Source organism: Plasmodium malariae, assembly GCF_900090045.1.
Source record: "Plasmodium malariae genome assembly, chromosome: 11".
Lineage (NCBI taxonomy): Eukaryota > Apicomplexa > Aconoidasida > Haemosporida > Plasmodiidae > Plasmodium > Plasmodium malariae.
In genome coordinates this window covers 428606-450334 of record NC_041785.1, presented here as the reverse complement: position 1 = coordinate 450334, position 21729 = coordinate 428606, and the positions used below count along the sequence as shown (strand labels likewise).

The following is a 21729-nucleotide window of genomic DNA, read 5'->3' as shown; positions in this document are numbered from 1 at the left end:
TTTTTAATTTTTTAATTTTATTATTATTATTATTATTATTTTATATATATATATTATGGTTACTAAAAAGGTGAATAACGTTACCAAAAAAAAAAAAAAAAAAGAAAAAAGAAAAACTAAGCACATATAACATACAGTTTTATTTAATTTCCCTTTAAATGTTTAGTTTTTTTTTTTTTTTTATTCTGAAAAAACTAAGGAATATTTTAAATGGTCAAGCTAATACAAGTATAGCTTTGCGTCATATATATATACACATACACGTGTAAATGTATATTTATTTTATTTTTTTTATTCATACAAGAGCTCGGAAAAGATTAAAAATCTATCAAAGATTGAGGTATTTTTTCCCATTTATAATTTGAGTTGTTCATTGTTAAATTCTGAATATAATTAATTTTTGCAAAAATTAAAAATTTTAATAAATACAAATGATGCATAATAAATTATATTGGATGAGGTTTATTTGCAAATCTGGTAATTTTTTCATTTTACGAAACTCCAAAACTGTACGTATTTGTATGTACTTATTGGTAAAGGTTAAACGAGCTAGCTCCAATCGAAGCATAACATAAAAGCTTTTCAGAAAGTGCCTCAAAAAGAGGGGTAGTACTGTATGTATGTGAGTGTATTTGTATATATGTACATTTTTATGTGCGAATGTTTTTGTACATATATATATATATATATATATATATACGTACTTATGTATGTATGTGCAACGTCTTTCCTTATATTGTCCATATAATATATTTGCTATTTGCCGTAACTTGAGGCAAATTTTACAAAGGCGTTACAAATACGCCAGTGATTAAAAATGATATATTTCATTTTGTTTTTAAATAAGATTGCTATTTCAAGTTAATATGACCTTTACGGGGTAAAAACAAATTAAAAAGTAATGAAAAACATCATATTATATAGGAATTATAATGAAAAAAAAATTGAAAAGGGAAAAAATAAAAGGTAATGTTAACAGTATTGTAAATAATAATTTAATAGTGGGAAATAGGAAAAATGATGAAACAAAAAAAAAAAAAAAAAGTAATTTCATTTTCAGCAATATATCAAAAAAAAACTACTGTTATGAAACCAATAAAAATAATTTAATTTTTCTACATTTCGCAGGGAATGAAAGCGAGACACAGCAGAGGTTAAGAGATAAGTCACAAGGAATAGGCGCGGGAATAGGTGCAGGTGTAAGTGCTGGTATGAGCACAGGGACAAACGCGGGTATGAACACGGGGACAAATACAACATACAAGTTTTACAAAAAAATAACAAATAAAAATTCAAATAAAGTACAAAAAAGTTTTCAGAGTGTTAACGCAGCGGTAAGAAATAAAAATAAAAGGAAGAATTATTACTTGTCAGATAATGAAGGGGTAAAAAATAATTTTCAAGTCAAAAATAAAAAAATAAATATTAGCAATAATTATAGTACTAATAGCAAGCAGTACTTGGGTAATTTCAGTTCAAATATGTATTATGTTAGGACAGATAACAAAATTTCTTTAAATGAGGAAGTAACCCACCATAAACAAAGCGGTTTCAACGTCAGTAATAATACCAATAGCAATGACAATAGTAACAACAATGACAATAGTAACAGCAATGATAACAATAACAACAATTACAATAACAGCAATGATAACAATAACAATAATAACAACAATAACAATTACAACAATAACAATAACAACAATAACAATAACAATAACAACAATTACAATAACAACAATAACAACAATAACAACAATAACAATAACAACAATAACAATAACAACAATAACAGTAAAAACAATAACAACAATAACAATATCAACAGCAGTAATTATAACCGCAGTAGGGACGCCTTTAGTAATAGAGGCAATAGGTATAACGCGAATTACCACATGAACTCACCAGCTAAGGTAAACCTAGCGTACACGCATAAAATATATAAAAATAGAAGCTGCATTTACATTAATAAATATGTGAAATATAATAGAATTCAGCATAGGGTAATTGAAAATACAAATATTCCAGTTCAGGAAAATAAAAAAAATTATTGCATTGATAATAACAATTATGTTAAAAGCAATGATGATACCAACTTCCAGAGTAATCATGTATCATCATGCAATAATGATGCTAGCAGTATAAATAACAGTAACAATGGATATGTTCATTATGATGGGAGTACAGAGTGTAACCTTACTAACAACAAGGTGGATTTTAATAGTGCATGTGACGTGAACAAGATTCAGAGTAGTGTTCATTATGTAGGTAAGAATTTTAATATGAGAAAGGGACAGATACGTGCTTTGTACAGTAATACTACAAAGGACGTTAATGAAAACTCGGACATGTGTGCAAATTTAGGTAGTTATGATAGCAGCAATTTTGGTATAAACAATAGCGAAAAATACAATGACAACAACAATAGGGGCAATAGTAAGGGTCGAAATAGGAGCAGCCATAAGAGCAGCAATAGGAGCTACTATCTGAACAAAAATAGTAAATTCAGAAACAACTTTACCCTGTATAACCTGTCAAACAAAAACGAGGAGGGGGGAGGGATTTTAGATTACTCCAAAAAATTATCCCCCAGTGCAAAAGGTAAAGGTACACAACTACTGGGTAAAAAAAGCAAGAATTTGTATAAGAAGACTAAGACAAAGACAAAAACGAAGAAGAAGAAAAGAAAAGAAGATGGTTTACTGTTAAGTTACTTTGAAAAATTGATAAGTGTTTTATGTGATAAAGTAGAAGATATATTATCCGTTAGTGACAAAGAGTGCATTCGTTTAATAAAAGAAATTATAGAACTACTTGAGAATATGAAAAGATTGATAGGGTTATTAGACGATTGTAGTGTTCACTTTAGCATATTTGGAATTATATTAAATGTATATTCCTATTTATGCGTAAAATTGTTTACACAAAATGACACTTTAAAAATAATTAATTTAAAATGTTTTGTATTGATGTTTGAAATATTGGTCAAATTGAAAAGAAATACCTTTAATTTATCTTACGTTTTTTTTTTATATATAAATTATTTAAAAAATAATATAAATGGAATTGATATATTAAAGAAAAAAAATGTAAAATATAAAATAAAAATAGCAAATAATGATGAAAAGATATTTGTCAAATTGTTAAATTCTTTTTTAAGTCTATTTGCTTACTGTTCTGAGAGTCAACATAATTTAGTACGAATTGAATCAGTCAAATCGTTTTGTTACATTCTGAAAGTGTTGTATGAGGAGAAAAAGGAAAAAGAGGTAGGGGAAGGACGATATAAAAACACAGGAGAGGAAAATAACGATAAAATAAACAATCATACATATGAGGAACTTCGTGATGGAAAAAAGGACGAAAGAAGAGCTAGCAGCAAATCCTTTTTTGTGTTTAGTAAAAACTTAATTGTAGATTGTTTAGTCAGCAAAAAAGGAAACTTCATGAGAGGATTTACAAAAAGCAAGATGGTATATTTACAAAAATATAACTTCCATTTTTTTAATCGAAATTATGTGTACATGCAATTTCGCACAAATAATAGTAAGGAAGAGACAGATGGAAAAGAGGGAAAGGACATAGTACATGAAGAAGCCCCTATGTTAACACATAACAATGTAAATGAAGATTTTGTACCAAAAAAAGAAAACATCAATATGTTCAAACGAAATGTAAGTGAATCTAATAAACAGATTGGTAAATATGATATACATGAGAGTAGGAAAGAAGAAGACTTCATTTTATCAAATGAACCATTTAGTGATAACGAAAATGAAGATAAGGAAAAAAAAAGGAAAAATTGTGTATTACTAACAAATTTTGAAACTATATTTAATAGTGAGCCTAATAGTGGTTGGTTAGCTAATAAAATAGATGATGAAGATGAAAATATATTACTTTTTATATTTAAAATTTTCGAAATATTTATTGATATATATCAGGATAAAGAAGTTTGCGAAATAATACAAAAAAGTATTGTTTTTTTTCTAAATCATGTTAACCTTAATATATTTAGTTATGTAACATATTTAATTATCAAAATTTCTTATATAATCCCTATAAATAGAATTTTTTTTAATAAATATATTTCAGTTCTTTTGAAAAATTTGAATAAAGAAAGACGTAAATATATATTTCTTATGTTTTCTTATAGTATGTATGATAAGAATGGTATTAACGTTGTTTTAAATTTGTTATGCAATTTATGTTTATACAATTTTAATTTTAAGACGAACACACATCTATTGTACTATGAATTTGATGCAAATAATAATTTAAAAAATAATATGGACGAATATAACATCCATCCAACCATGCAACATAATAAAGAAGAAATATATGGTGAAGCACAAGATTACAATAATATTAATGAGCACGAAGTTTATATAGTGGATAATATTATTTATAATAACGAGGAATGGTGTTATATATATGCTGTAATGATTATTCTATCATTTAGGTACTCCAGTTTGACTTATTCCTTTTTTTTTAATAAATTTCGAAAAAATTATATTCAAAATTGTAATACTTTTCCTCCTTACTTTAATTTGTTTGAATGGTCTTATAAATTTTTTTATTACATTTCGAATGAGTCTTTGAATTCTTCTTTTGAAAAAAAATTTCGACTTAATCCGAATTCTATAAATGTTATAAGTAGTTTGAAAGAAAATTTGGCATATGACTCACATGCAATTATTAATACAGATACTAGGATGAACGTGAATGATGGAAAAAAAGAAAACATAGAGCTAAATATAATTCGATATACTGACAATAATTATAATTATAGAGACAACAATGAAACATTTACACATAAAGAAGAAATTTCACTAGAGTTGCTGTTCTTTCAGACATACGCATTTTTGGAATTTCCGCATTGTGTTAAATTAAATATAAGCCATAATGAAAGTATTTTTTGCTATGTATATATTTTGTCCTTATTAAATTTATTTTTTAATAAAAAAATAAATTTTTTTGGTGAAAACTGTTTTTTTTTTAAGAAAAATATATGGCAATTACTACACGATCAAACGAACTTAAAGACAAATCATTTTTTAGAGTACCTAATTATATATAAAGATATTAATTTTTTTTATATGAACACTAGTAATGACTTGACAGGATTGCTGAACCGTTTAGATGATATATCTTCGGATTATTACAACAGAAGGATTGCTAAGAAGCAGGCTTATGATGGGACCTCGACAATAGTGAAAAGTGTAGTTGAAAAGTTGAAGAAGTTGAATGGAAATGCCAACAACGTGTGTGGAGAAGCGTGTGAAGAAGTTGGAGAAAAAGCGGGCGAAAAAGCGGGCGAAAAGGTTGGTAATAAAGATGTTGGTGAAAAACTGGGCGATGAAGCTGTGGAAGAAGCGGGGGAAAAACAAGGTGGTGAAGGAAAAAAATATGAGGAGAATTTAAAATATGATAAGCAATTGAATATTATAGAAAAAGAAGAAGAGACCAGACGCATACTATATTTCACACAGTCTTATATGAAATATTCTGAAAAATTGAGTGATATGTTAAATGAAAATATTGTCATTAATATGCTTTTTTTAGCATTTTTAAGAGAAGGTGTTGATCATAATAAAAAATATTTTTTACACTATAAAAAATTTATTCGAAAATATTTAAGTGAACTAACTTCTTTTCGAGTAATACATAAACAGATAATTTTGAAAGATTTTTATGATATACCTATAAATAATATACTTTTGAAAAACATTTTTTCAGAACAGCATATTAGTACAAGAAAAAGCTCACATAATAGTAATATGGGGAAATCAGTTATTTTGCATAATGAGTATAAGGGGAAATTATATGATGATTTAATTGCATACTTATCAGATATAGATAAGAAGAGGAAACCTATTTATGAGAATTTATTGAAGAGGGATAGTGGAAGAAAGTGTAATTTGATTGATATAATTATTGATAAGTCTAACGCAATAAACTCTGTTAATAACCTAGAGTTCAGTGGAATGTGGAATGTGAATAGTGGCATGAGGAAATATTTATGCAGTTCAAACGGGAAAGAAGACGAGCAAGATAAAGAGCAAGAAGAAGGAAAAGGGTATAACAAATTTCGAGACGATGGAACAAGCACGGATGATGATAATTCATTGTTTGCATATAAATTTGGTAAAAGTAGGACAAATAACGAAATTTGTGATATGGATCAAGATAATAATTTTAATAAATTTTATAAAAATCGCACACATTTGATCGATTGTGTAAGTAGGAAAATACCGAAAATGGTTTTATATTTACTTAAAAAAAATGTACAGTTTAATTTTGTGAAAGCCAAGATAAAAATACAAAGGACAGAAAAAGATAATACATTGAAAATTAGAGAAAAAGTTGTAAACTTTAAAAATAAATTTTCAGAATATTTTTATCATAAAAAAGTTATTAACTTAAATCATAAAATAAATAGAAATCTGATTGAAATATATTATTTATTTAATAAAAATTATTTTTTCTCAGAAAATATATCTCAAATTTTCCGCTTTATTTTGAACAAAATTTATGATGAAGATGATATTTTATTTAACACGTTAAGAGAACATTTTTGTAACTTTTCGAATAATAATGAAAAAGAATTAAATAATTTTAAGGATAAAAAGGATGTTTATTTTTTTAACAGTCTTCTTCGTAATGGTAGAGGTAGGAAGAAGGTAAAAATTATAAATGGTACGGAACATTTCCAGCATTTAATAGTTGGTTTTGATGAACTGTTTGCAAAGCGAGGAAATAAAAATAATGATGATACACATTCAATTAACATTTTAATAAATAAGATATTAAAGCTTATTTTAAAACATTTAAAAAATAAAGACTTTATAAATTATAATAAATGTGTAAATTTTCCTTTTTTATTCTTGTCCTTTTTTTATGTACAAATAAAGTTATCATTTGAAATTGATAATTATGAATTTTTTGAAAAATATGTTGAAGAGGACTTTAAAAAAATGTTGTTTTTTTTGCCAGATCATATAACCTATTTTTTTAGTAATTTATTTTTGTATATTGAATATGAAGATATGTTAATTATAAATAGTGAAGAAGTGAACACAGAGAGTTCAAATAAATTAAAGAAGAGCGAAATAAATAAGAACAAATTCTACCCTAATAGTAGTAGCAATAATAACATGCTGTTAACGTACAATTTTATGGTTGAACATATTCTGTCTGAAGATTATTCCTTGAAACACTTAAAAAGTTTAAGTAAAACAAACAAAAAAGAAACAAAAAATTCTTTATTTGCAAAAAGGAAAAAATCGAAAGCAGCAAACCATAACGTGAAGAATGATTCGGATATGGAGTTGGATGAAAAGTATTTAAAAAAGTACATTGTTGAAGAGGAGGAAGGAGGAGGAAAAATGAAGAAAAAAAAAAAAAAGGAAAACACAAAACCATTTAGAAAAATAAATAAATCATATTATCATAAGATACATATCCATGAATGGAAAATAAAAAACTGCAGAGATGTAGGTAATACAGTGGATAATTCTACAACACCTTTTTTTAAAAACATTATAAATATTGAATTTAAAAAGAATGTTAAAATTAATTTTGATTACTCTTCAACTTTACCTGTTAAATGCAAAGTTAATTTTTGTTATTATAATTTTATGAATAACATATTATATTTTTTTCCTCTGGCCCGGACAAAACATATATATGTTCATCCATCACGACAATAACGGAAACACATATTTCTACAGTTTAATGGGTTTGAAACAAATTTTTATTTTTTTGTAAAATGTCTATATGAAATAAATTTATTTTTAATCATGTATGTCATATTTGTAATTTTTCATTTTTTTTTTTTTTTTTTCTTTTTAAAAAAAGGAAAAAATATCTTTTTTAAATTTTTGTTTGAATTTATTTAACATGTCTTATGTGTATTTTTTCATAATTTTGAAAGGCTGCAATAGTTTGAATTTTTTTTTTTTTTTTTTGTAACTTATAAAAATAAGGCAATGTAATACAAATTTTTCTAATAAAGCGTTTGTTCTTATTTTTTTATTTTCATTTCTACACATTTCTGTACACTTCTGTACATTTCTATGCATTTATGTACCCTTCTCTACCTTTTTTTTTTTTTTTTTTTTTTTTTTTGTTTTATAATTGAATTTCAACAATTAAGAATACACCTCGCACAAATAAGATTCCTTTAAATATTATAAAATTTTTTGAATAAGACAGAGTTTTAATGAGTTTGAGAAACGAAAAACAAAAAAAAAAAAAAAAAAAAATGAAGAAAGAGTTACAGTATTATGAGAAGAAAATTTTTAAAGAAGAAGTTTATTTATAATGTTGTTATTTGCATTTTTCTGAAAATGGCTAAAGACAAAATCTTCAGTTGGGCTTGTACAGAAGTTGGATTTTGACTCAAGGGACATATGGGAATTTCTCAAAGCACTCAAATTTCCTGGGGTAAATAAAAAAAAAGGAATTTTCACATACGTAAGGGGGGACGTGTACGAAATTTTACACACAAATATATATATGTGTATATAATTACTTATTTACAAATGAAGCATGAACATTTGGGAGGGCTGATAATGCAGCAGAAGATATGATACTAATATATATGGAGCAGAAATATTCTTTTTTTTTTTTTTTTTTTTTTTTTTTTTGAGTTGAAGTTATTAAAGTTTTTATTATACCAGAGCTAGTAACATTGCCCATACTATTTACAATCTCGCGGTGTGATTTGCATAAATAGGGTTGTTTTTTTTTAGGCATACTACTTCTCATATCATCCGTCTTATGGTAATCTTTGTTATATAATTTACTTTTTTTGCTTAATAAAAATGATTTTTCTTTAGTTAATTTTTTTCTTTTTGAAAAATAAAAATTTTTTTTGTACCTTGATTTGTTCACAGTTCTTCTATTATTATTGTGAGTATTTTTTAATAATATATTATCTTGATTGAGATCTACAACTATATCAAAAGATGCGTTGTCCTTATATGTTACAGTATTTTGTTTATTGAAATGTGTTCTACCGTCACTTTCACTAATATTGAATAATTGAGCAACATCGAATTTTTTGTTCTCTTCTGAAGTTACGCTTTCACAATTTATTTTTTTGTAATTAACCCTTTTTAACATTTTACTGTTAATACACGTTATATCTGTGGTATCTGTGCAGTTAGAAATATTATCGAATGGTACTTCGCAATTGGTAGTATTTTTTTTTAAAATGTTAAAATGATGCTGAAGTTTTTTCTCGCTTGGAATATGCTCCTCTTTTTGTATATTAGAACCATTAATTTCATTCATTTCAGTACCTTTTTTTACGTCTTCCAGTATATCTTTAAAATATTTGTTTAAATCATTACATAAAACATTTTTAAAATTTTCTATTATGTTATCATTGAGTGTATTTTCTATTTTTTTTCTGCTATTATCTTTTATGTCTATTTTGTCTTCGTTTATAGAATAAATTCTTTGTTTTATATTTTTAGAGGGTAATAAGATATCACTAACTTCGTTATTTTCTTTTTTTCTTAAAAACATGTTTTCGGTTTTGCTCTTTTTTAAAATTATATCAATATCATCTAAACAATCATCGGAATATAGATGTTCCTTTTTTTTATTCCCAATTTTCTCAACTTGTTCAAAGTCAGAATGAACATCACAGCTCTTTTTTGTATCATATATAATTTCGTTTACGGCTTTTTCAATTATATAGTGAAAATCTTTATTTTTGTTTTTACCCTCGAAAAAAGGTTCGCATTCTTCATTATCGGATGGTGGAAAATTCGAAATGTTATAGTAATACTTGCTTTTACATGAAAATAAAGGACACAGCATATTTACTTTCTTTTTTTTTTTTTTTTTTTGACATTCCGTAATTTTATTCATTCTAAAAGGGAGGGTTATAATTGACGAATGGATGATAATTATTTAGAAAGGGGAAACGAAAATTAGAAAAAAACAAAAAGAAAAACAAAAAAAAAACAAAAAACAAAAAACAAAAAAAACAAAAAAAAAAAAAAAGCAAAAATAAATGAAATACAAAGAACGAATGATTAGAAACAAACCAGGTACAAAAAACATACAGATGACAGATGACAACTGAAAAAGGAATTTTAGAATGAAGACAAAAAAAAAAAAAAAAAATTATACCCTCATCAGTAGCAACTCAGAAATGTGCAAGAATGATGAGCCCTTGAAATGCAAAAATTTTTCATAAAACATTTATTAAAAACATGAAATAATTAAATTAACGAAATGTGAATAAAAATTACTTTTTTATCATAACTGAGCTCTTTGTTTTATTTTTATGTTTCATCTAAAACAACGTGTTACGGGAAAGATGCGAAAATTAAAAAAAAAAAAAAAGGTGTAAAATTAACAGGACAAAAAAGAAAAGGCTTTGTCTGATTGTGGTGTGGAACTGTACTCTGGTAACATAGGCAAATGTAGGAAGCGTCGGGTTTATTATACACTTTTTTTAAATTATAGAAAAATTTGGAAGTTTTAATTTTTTTTTTTTTTTTAATACACAAAAAACTAAATAGTTAAGTATATTTTGTGCACTCTATACGAAGACTATAATACATACGTGTATATGTACACACTTATGTACATATATATATAAATATATATGTGCAATATATTAGCCGTTACTTACCTTTTGAAAAAATTCTTTTTTTTTATTTTTTCGAACTGTTTATTAGTGTTAACCCTGAAACTTGTCTATGACCTTATCAGGTACATATTTTCTTTTTCAGAACATTAATTTGCTCTTTTTTTTTTTTTTTCTTTTTGCACAAAGGAATATCAGATTTTATGTAAAATATAGAAGAGTAATGGAAATACGTTAAACAATAAGTGGCTAATATATATTAGTCTTTGAATGAGATTATAAGTACCTTTTGAAAGTAACATAAAAAATGAACGTTCCTTTTAGCACATTTGCTACATTAGTAACAGGGAAAATAATTAAAAATGATTTATTTATGCGGGGAAAACAAATCAAAATAAGAAATAACTATTATAAAATTAATATTAAAAAGAGAAAAATTTTTTTTTTTTTTTTGAAGTGTTCCATTTAGTCTTAATATATAAAAATTTTTATTAAGAACGATAAGAAAAATACAGAATATGTGTTATTTGATAATATGTTGTAATTTTGAAAAGTTTGGGCATATTTTAAGTAGTTAATTCGTTAAAAATGTATTGTAACGATTAGCTACGACTGTACAGATGTATAAATATTTTATACCATTTGAATAATCATCGAATGTACAAATTGATTCTGCTATAAATTTAATTATATATTTTTTAAATAATATTCTTTTTGTCATTTTTGTTCATTCTGTTTTAAACCAATATTTAAAGCGATAATCAATTAACAAAAAAAATAAAGATTGGATTATTTATAATTTATTTTTAAGTGAATCTGAAAAGGGGACGATAAAAATTTAAGCTTAAATGAAAAAGAAAAAAAAAAAAAAAAGAAAAAAGAAAAGAAAAGAAAAACATCCTTGTGTACCTCTCTTATATTTCTCATTAATTTTTTAATTTGTTATAGTTTTACAGTTATGCTATACCATTCGAAAAGCACATTTATTTATTTTATCTAAGTTTTATATTTTATTATATTATATTATTTATTTTTTTATATTCCCTTTTGGGTTTTTTAAAAATATGTTCTAATAATGTGCCTAGAAGAAAAGCAGAAAAAAAGCTACGACGATATTCTGTTAAATTTGTGTTTAACCAAAGATGATAGAATTGGACCTGTCTTATATAAAGTAATGATATATACCTTTTTTTTTTTTTATAATCATTTAATTGTTAAACCATTTTCACTTAAGGTAACTTTACGGAAATGGTTATTCTCTCTCTCGCTCTCTCCATATATATATATATATATATATGTATACTTATGTACGTATGTGCTTTCTTGCCCTGCCTTTTTTAGTTAATTCCGTTAGTATTAAATGAAATTTTAATTAGTGAAGTAAAATTAAGAAAAACCTTAGTAGAAATTATCAGCCAGTGTGTTTTAAGATGTAAATCGCTAGAAAATGTCAATATACCCCTCTCGGAAATCGTTGAAAACTACTTTAAAAATGTCGATAAGGAAAGATATAGTAAAGGTAACTTTAATGATGATACAGATGGTGATAGTACCAGTAGGAATAGCTGGATACTGTACAACAGCACTTTATCTATATTCTTAGATATTGGTTTTAAGAATGCAAGTGATGAAGAGAAGCTAAAATTTCAAAAAATAGTAATCGAAAACAGCGACAAGCTTTCAATGAATAGGGCAGCGTGTATATTTTTGATAATAAAATTCATTGAATGTTTAGACATTTTAAATAACCATACAAACAAAAAAAAGATGGAGGAATATATCTCTAGTGATTCTAATAATAATATTAGGAATGATAAAAAAATTAGCAATTTTGTAAAACATATAAATGAATTTTTGGTAGTACCAATTTATTGCAAAAACATGAAAGAAATAAAATTTCTTGAAGCAGAAATAGTAAATATTTACAGACAAAAATTATTCAATAATAAGAATTATTCTATAACAAATCATATAAAAATGAAAAAAAATACCTTATATTTTTTGAGTAGTTTTATTTGTAACCATAATATAACATATTCTTCGTACATTATTTGTTCTAATGAAAAATATGACGAAATTAAAGACTTTGCAATTTCTTTACTTCAAAGTAAAAAACGATTTCTTAATTTTAATGATACATTTTTTATAGATATACATTTGGATATTATAAAATATTTTGATAACTATATGTATTCGATTAATTATATCATCAAAATTTTAAGTTTATTTCAAAATAGTGTCATAGTAGCTAAAGATAAGAAATATTTACATCCTTTGTTGAATTATATATACTATTATTTTTTCTGTTTTTCTAGTGATGTAAATAATGTAAACTTTGTGTGTGAGTTTACGAATTTTCAAAGCTTACTTAAAGATAAAGCAAAATTTGTAAATTTTTTGAGTGAAAACAGACATACTATAAAGTTAAAAAATGAGGAGATGAAAAAATGCCTTTTCGATTTAATGTTATTTATATTACAAAATACAAAAAATGTGTATATCAACGAGTATAATGATTGTATTTTTCATTTAATATTTTGCTATTTGAAGATGCTAGAAGGGCATGATAACAACGATAATGACGATAACGACCATGATAATAATTGTAATAACAGTTATAGTTCTTTTACAAACATCTCAACAATGATAGAAATTTTTTTTGAAATGCATATTAGTGATTCTGAAATGAACATTCAAGTGTTGAATAAGTCTTTTATGTTGACATATCTATTTTTTGATAAGTTAAAAAGGTTTCGAAAAAGTAAAAGAGAGTCATATATCGTTTACAATAAGATAAATGACGTTTTATCTGCTTTGGAAAAATATTATAAGAGTTGTCTTTATAGGAAAGAAAAGATAATGAAGAGTGAAAAGGAGTACCTCACTTGTACGGCTATAAGTATAGACGCTTGTAACAGTGTAGAAAATATTATATCATTGGAAAGGGGTGAAAAAGATGATAAAAGGGAAAGTTTTAAGAAAGTCAGAGAAGGGAAGGAAAAATCAAACAAATATGAAGAGTGCAAAAATTGGAAAAATATCATTGTTCAAAATATTATGAATTTGTTAGATCGATTTATAATTTTTTCAGATAATACTTTACTAATTAGTACACTATTAAAATGGTGTGTTCATATATTTTCCCCTGAAAGTTGTGAGTTCATTTATTACCCATTACTTTATGAAAATTGTAATGACATTGTTTTATCAGATTTTGTAAAGGATTATATAGAACAACATAAGAAGGAAAGCAAATTATCATTTGATAAATACATTTTTTTTATTACAAAAAAGTTGTTGCACTTGGATGACGGTGATGTTATATACCTATTTAGAAGCACCAGTTTCGAGGAGCATAATAATGTTTGGATAGAAGTGGATGAACATTCTTTTGAAAGTGAAAGAAATGGGGGAAATAATGACTACTCATTCAATTGTACGATAATAGTAAATAACAAATCGGTATTAATAAATAACGCAGAATGTGTTATGGACTACTCAAATGTACATCATGCAAATTTTAATCTGCGACATTTGTATAATTTAATTAAATATTTGGAAGTAGTGGATTTTTTTGAAATTTCTCATGTCGAAAGTTTTTATTGTTCCTTTTTAATACTAGATATATTTTTAATTAATATTGTTAATTTTGAAAGTGATTTGAAGGACTCTTATTTTTTGGCGTACTGCTCTATGTTTACATTAATATTAAAGAAGCTGAAATATTTTCTTAATGATATGAAAAATAAGAGAGAAAAAAAAATTCCCATCTCTGAATCTTGTAATAATTTAAAAACTGTCAAAAAAAATATACATGATCATTTAGAGATATTATTAAAGGGAAGGTTAGATATAATTTTGAACAACATATTATATACAGGTAGCAATAAATTAATAAAAGGGGGTGCTAAATTATTAACAAAGTTGTATGTACTGATTAAAAATGAAGGAAATAGGGATATATTTGAAAAAATTTTACATTCTCTAAGTTCGGAAAAATTTGAACAAAATGGTGAAAGTGATAGAAGTGATAAAAATTGTCAAAATTTGAAGGAGTTACATTACCATATAACCTGTTCTCATATATATTTATTTGGCTATTTAATTAAAAAAGAAATGATTTTTGATGAAATATATTTTGGTGTATTAGAAAAACTTACGAATTATTTGTTTTATATATATTTCAATTATATAAAAGAAAGGATAAAATTACAAAAAAGTAGTTTGTTAAAATATTGTATTACTTTCTTCTATTTAGTATTTTTTTCCAAGTACTTTTTATCTTTTTGGATGAAAATAATAAAAGGAAGTATTTACACAGGATTTAAAGAAGCCCATGATGAGTACCCTTCTATGTGTCAATATATAGCCAGTATATTGGTAAATATATTACAATATGCGAAAGAGAATGTAAATATTAACAATTTGTCTTTACTAAAAAAGGTATTAAAACTTTTAAATTGTTTTTCAACTTTGAAAGATGATACCATTAATTCTTTGATGATGGAAGATATAAAAGATACTTTGTATGTAGGTAATTTTGAAGTTCAAAAAATGTATGGTTGGCATATATCTCACATATTTTTAAGGTTAGACAAAATGAATGCAAATAGGTTATGTGCTGAATTTTTAACATTTATTTTTGATTATTCTCAATTTTCTCTAAATGATGCAAATGATGTAAAAAATAAAAATCAATTTTTGTGTTTAACTATGTTTTATGTCATCTATTATAACCCGTTTTTGGAATATATAAATGAGAATGTTTTATCCATAGGAAAATTTTTCATTGATAATATTAAATTAAAAAGTGATGTATATTCTGAATATTGTTTTTTGGGTTTAAGTGCACTGTTCTTTTCTCTCTCTATTCAATCAAATATGGACATTAATAATATACACATGTTAGTAAGGAATTTCCTTTTATTAAAAAAGGGAAAGTATTATTTTGATGATAATTGTAAACAAAATAATGAGGATATTTGTTTAAATGGTATGGAAAGGAATATGCCAAATTTTGGTAAACTGGATGGAAGTACAAACATGAAATGGTACAATGGAAATTTTTCAGAAAATGAGAAATATATTACTGTGGATAATTCTCATGAAAAGGTAGATAAAAAAAGTAGGAGTTGTTCCATTTTCGAGAAGGAATTAGCATATTATTTTAGTCATATCAGCGGTCTTGATAAAGAAAATGCGGAGGCAAGTGATAATGTCGAACAAATGGAGGAGTGCGAAGACTTAGATGAAGATATAATAAACTGTTATAATAATATGTGTATGAAAAAGGTAGACACGCACGTAGTCGAAAAATACGTAGAAGGAGTATATAATTCGTTCAGTGATACAGATGATAATTCATTTTATAAGAACTATTTTAAGAATAAAGAGAAAGAGGTTGATAATAATTTTATAAATGATATAAAAAAATTTGAGAGTAGAAAGGATCATGTCTTGAAAAATGTATATGAATATATTAATAATGAAAGAAATGTGGAATTAATTATGCATTATGTTTGTCTAAGTAGATATTGTTGTAGCTATGTGTACACGTTTTTATTCATGCAGTTCACAGAGTTAATAATTTATAAGTGGGATAAAAAAATAAAGAACTCTTTTTTTTATTCCTCTGAGTTAAATGATAACGATAAACATCCAAAGAGCTACAGCATTTCTAACCTGTTAAATAAACTAAAAATTAGGATCAATTTGACAGCTGCTGAAAGCGAACAAGTGCAGCATTTGTGTTGTTCCACTCCACTGGACAGTGTTAGATGTGCCGTTAAAAATGGTTTGATTGATTTTAAAAAAGTAAATAAAAGAATCTACAGAATTGTAAAATACATATATAAGGAAATGTTATTAAGTATAGTAAAATCTCGAAATGAGGAAATTAAGTTTAAAATTTTTCAGCATATACCAATAAAAGATGTGAGTAAGACTATGACAAATATTGTAGAGAAATTCTTACAAATGAAATGTGAATTAACTGAAGAAGATTATGGAATGAATGGACTTAATCGAGAATTAACAAACTTTGTTATATCAAAGAAAAACGATTTGATTAACCAATCTATGTTAACATATTTAATTGAAAGTCTTAAAAAAATGAACTTAAAAATTTTCATAAAAGAGATGTCCCATTTTTTATGTTTTATTTGTACTATTATTGATACATACCTGATGAACACAAAATTATGTATAACGTTTTTGAATATGTTTAAAAATATTTGTACTAAATATTCGAATGAGTTTAAGAATTGGTATTTTCGTGATAGAGATGATGATAGTAGTAGTAATAATATCAAGTTATCTCATCGTTTTGATGGGGGTAAGAAAAACTGGATCGACGTTGTTAAGAAGGGTGAACCGGCAAATAGAAGCAGAGTTAATAGTAAAGGAGAAACAAGTTTAGTTAGCAAAATGAATGAACATGAATATTATGATGAAAATGAAGACAATTTAAATGCAGTTATAATGAATTTATTGCAATTCTACAAAAAGTGTAATGGGAACAAAAAATTAGAATTGTATTTTATAGATTGCTTAAATAAAAGCTTACTGTCATCAGATGTTATAGTTTTTGATTTACGAATGTTACTGGAGTTTTATATACAAAATAGGGAAAAAATTGAATCGGATTATAACGAACTGAGTATCCAAAATGATAAGAACGAAAATGAATTTTACACGAAGGGTGAAAGATACACAGATGGTGAAACATACGCAGAAGGTGAAGGATACAGAGACGAAAAAGTGCACACGGAAAGTGAAATATTTTTTGGGAAATTAGTTAAGTACAATAACTCAGATAAGCACAGTGAGGTTTTAGATAAAATAATTAGCAATTATAAGGATTCTTCAGATATCGAGGAAAGTTTAAAATATGTTTTAGTCCTTTTAAAAGAGGGTAATAAAGGTAAATATATTTTAAGTTCAATTTCATTTGTAATTATTAAGTTGTTAGATAGGTATGAAGTATTATTTCCGGATAACGTGTATTTATATATTCAATTGTGCATATACGCGTTTGACACAATTTGTGCTTTTATTACAAGAAATATTTATAGCAATCATCTGTCGCATATAAATGATATATTGTTTTATTTGATAAACCGAATTCCTAATCATCATTACATAAAATTTGTCTATTTTAATTTGCTAAGCGATTATTCTGAAGCTCATATATCACTTAAGGACAGTCAGAATATTAGGAATTATAGCGGTTCTGTGATTTTATATTTATTAAAAAAAAATTACCTTCTAGATTTAAATGATGAACATATTTTTAGAGACAAAAAGAGAGTAGAAAATGTTAAGGTATTTAACGAGATCGTCTTTTTTAATAAAGTGAATAGTCATGTAAAAGAAATGTTAGGAGCAGATACCTTGAATTTAAGGATTAAGCAAAAAGCTGATAACTTAAAATTGAACAAAGAATGTGCTTATAATGATAATTCAATTAGTAACCTACTTTTTTATAAATTAATCGATAAGTTAAAAAACGAGTCAGATTTAGTAGATAACAAACTTGCATCATACATTTATAAAAACTCAGTTGTGGATGATGTGTATGTGGAAAATGTGGTGAGAAATAGAATAGAAACAAAATTAACTTCATTTAAGCTTAAACATGAAGCAGTAGAAACTTTACTTTACACATTTGATGAGGAGATAAAATTTATAATTATGGAGGTTTGTACTATATGCAATGAAGAGCTTAAAAAGGTAAAACTGTTTGATGAAGAAAATAAGAAGTTGTTTAATATGCTTGAACCTAAGTTGACTGCGAGGAGTTTTATCATTAAAAATGTAAAAAATTATGAAAATAATTATTATAAGGATATGTATGAAATTTTGTATAAAAGAAATATTTTCCATTTTTATAAATTTTTTAATGAATATATTGAAGAATTTCATATATTTTTAGATTCGAAATTTTCAAAAGATAAAAGGGCATGTTTGATATCGATAGATAAATTTATTGAATCATTTGTAGACATTTACAAATGTGAGGATTATGATAAATTAGAGTATGAAAATTTAAGAAAATTTTTAAATTTATATTTGAAAGTAAAAAGTTTGTTTAAGAAGGAATATTTAGAACAAGACAATAATAATTATTTTACAATTTTGACGATATTAAAATGTATTAATTTTATGTTGTTATTAATATATCAAAAGAAAGATGTAAAACAGGGAAATTATGCAGATAATTTGTATGTACTTGAAAAAGATCTTGTTATTAATACAAGCGAAATTTATGATATTTTTGAAGACATTTTGGATGTCTTTATTGAAGTTCGAGAATTTGAAATATTTCAACATGTGTACATTTTCCTTTTTAATATCCCACCTATTTTTATCAAAAATTTTAATTTTGAAAAATTATACAAGTGTTTAATTCATTTTATAAATAAATATTTTTTAAACCATTATTCTGATATAGCTAATTATGACAGTAATTTTTGTCTTCATTTTTGTAAACTGGTTGTTTGCGTATTTTCTTATTTTTTGAATAAGGATGATTTGATCTCTTGGTTACATTTTTTCAATTATCGATATTTAAACAAGTTTGTAAAGTTTGACATTTTGCTTAAGTATACTTTTGATATGAAAAAAGTTTATTACCATGAAGATATAATTAAGAGTATGTGTTTAGAAATAAAGAGTCCTCCACTTTTTGAGAACAAAATTATGCATGTTTGTAAGCAGAAAAATGATGATATATTGGAGTATAATTATGCAGGGGTTTCATCTAAATATACAGAAGAAACGATAGAAGATTGCGATGAAAAGAAGTGTGCGATGATAAATTATACTAACAACAGCACATCAAATCATATCAAAAATTTAGATATGAATGGGAAAAAAAATGTGTGCTCTAATGTTGAAGATAAATTTCTTGATTACTTGAGAAAATTCCTATGTATTTTATTTGAGATTAGTAAAGATAATAATAACATTTTAATTGTAATAAAAACATTTTTCCAGTTCATGTTTTATAATAAAATTTCTTTTTTTCAAATAGGGGGAACACGTTTTTGGGAAAAAATTTACAATTATATTTACTTATCAATTATAAAAAACAAAACTAAAAAAGGGTTTGAGAATTTAATGGATATATTAAATATATTGATGTGTATGTATAATTCATATGGTTATCAAAATGAAGACGATAAAAAAATTCACGTAGATATAAAAATTAATGAATTTCATCCTAGTCTTTTTTTTGATGATTCCAAAAGTTCGAATATGAACAGTACCACCATTACTTTTGTATTTATTATTTTTTTTAAGATTCGAGAAAAATCGAAATCGTTCCTATTTCCTGATTATATTGTTCAAAATTTAAGGTATACCATTATGCTAAATTACCCCCATTTTTTCTTATGAATTGTGGAAGGTACACAGTATATATATAGTTAACCGGAAAAGTTGAGCTTCCTTTTTTATAAGCATCGTATAGTTTCCTTTCATTTTTAAACAGTACATCCTGAAGCGTACACTTTTACGTTGTTACGTCTGTAATAAAATGTACAATTCATAGAGCTGTATGTTCGTTCGTTCGTATGTTCATACGTTCGTTCGTATGTTCATACGTTCGTTTGTATGTTCATACGTTCATTTGTTTGTTTTTTCTCACACATATCGTTTGTATTTTTTTTTTTTTCTCCATTTGCAACCACTGTAATAATGCCTTACGTTTATATAAAAATTTTTTTTGTGATACTGCACTACTATTTAAAATGGAAAAATTAAATTATAAATTTTAGAAGTTTAAGGTATACCAAATATTTATACAGCTAGTGGGGTAATACGATAAATAATATGTTTCATAGAAAAACTTCATTTTTTTAGGTGTCATATATTTTAATTCTTACCATGTATATCAATATTTATATCGAGATATATATCTTCGTACTTTTATACTGTCCAGAGACTGAATTATAGCACTGATATAAATATTGAAAAAAGAGCATAAGGTAAATTCTCATTTTTTTTTTTTTTTGTTTTGTGATCTCTCATGACAATTTTTGTACTCAAAATTAAAAATAAAGAGAAAAAAAAAAAACAATAGAGGATTGCTATCAGCAATGATTTGTTTAATGCGTATATATACATATATGCAAAAACTATTAGAACTGCGCAAAATTTTAAGCAAAGACATTAAAGGTAACGAGGCTTTGATTTGTCTAAGCATTTGTAATACGTAGTGATATTCTTTAAGTGATAACTAGTTTATAAACCTCAGTTATATTCGCAAATTTATATGTGAAAATATGTACGTACATACATATATATAATATATATATATATATATATATATATATATATATATATATGCATATATGAATCTCCCTTTCGCTTTTACTGTATGTGATTGCAAAGAAATTTATCAGGGATGGTTTATTCAAATGAAGTACACGTACCAAATGTATTAGCCTACTACGTTAAGCTCTCATTTTGATATATCTTCTATGTTCGTTTGTTCAATTTAAAAACACTCTTAGCATGCAAATAATAATACATAAATATATATATAAATGCATATAAATAAATATAAATATATGTACTTATTGTAATTATACATAATTATTTATAATTCAATTTAATTAATTTTTGTGTATAATAACGTTGCCTCTTCGTTCCGGTACATTGTTACATGTATTTCGTTTTGGCAAAAAGAAAATTTGTGAGAAATATAAGGCAATTATATAATTCCACTGAACTAATTTTATAGCTGCATAATAAAAATTATTATCTTCTTCTTTATGTTGTAAAAAATGTATATCACTTTTTACTTAAATTTTAAATTTTAACTTGCGAATTTTCCTGTAATATAATTTTGTATTCTACGTATATTCTTTTTTTTTCTTTTATGGGTTTTTAGAGTTAGAAAAATATGCTTTTTTTTTTTTTTTTTTTTTTTTTTTTTTTTTTTTTTTTTTTTTCATATATATTAAACAATGGCAAATGTTTTCTTTTTATTTTAAGCAGGTACATATGTTCTTTTATTTTAAGTAGGCACATATGTTCTTTTATTTTAAGCAGGCACAAATGTTGAGATTTTTTATAATTTCTTTGTGATTCCCCTCCAATTTTTCGTACAA

The 21729-nt window shown here is 25.0% G+C and overlaps 3 protein-coding genes across 3 annotated transcripts; 2 read left to right on the top strand and 1 right to left on the bottom strand.

Annotated features, from left to right (window-relative positions):
• Positions 1-932: 932 nt before the first annotated feature.
• PmUG01_11017000 (conserved Plasmodium protein, unknown function) lies at positions 933-7712 on the top strand (the record flags this gene model as incomplete). The annotated part of the gene is made up of 1 exon (XM_029005807.1): positions 933-7712. One exon carries the CDS (start codon positions 933-935, stop codon positions 7710-7712), a length of 6780 nt encoding a protein of 2259 aa, XP_028862359.1.
• Positions 7713-8303: 591 nt separating this feature from the next.
• On the bottom strand, positions 8304-9885 carry PmUG01_11016900 (conserved Plasmodium protein, unknown function; the record flags this gene model as incomplete). Its single annotated transcript, XM_029005806.1, has 2 exons — positions 8304-8443; positions 8682-9885. 2 exons carry the CDS (start codon positions 9883-9885, stop codon positions 8304-8306), a joined length of 1344 nt encoding a protein of 447 aa, XP_028862358.1.
• A 1802-nt stretch (positions 9886-11687) lies between these two features.
• Positions 11688-20011, top strand: PmUG01_11016800 (conserved Plasmodium protein, unknown function; the record flags this gene model as incomplete). The annotated part of the gene is made up of 2 exons (XM_029005805.1): positions 11688-11783; positions 11954-20011. 2 exons carry the CDS (start codon positions 11688-11690, stop codon positions 20009-20011), a joined length of 8154 nt encoding a protein of 2717 aa, XP_028862357.1.
• Positions 20012-21729: the final 1718 nt, after the last annotated feature.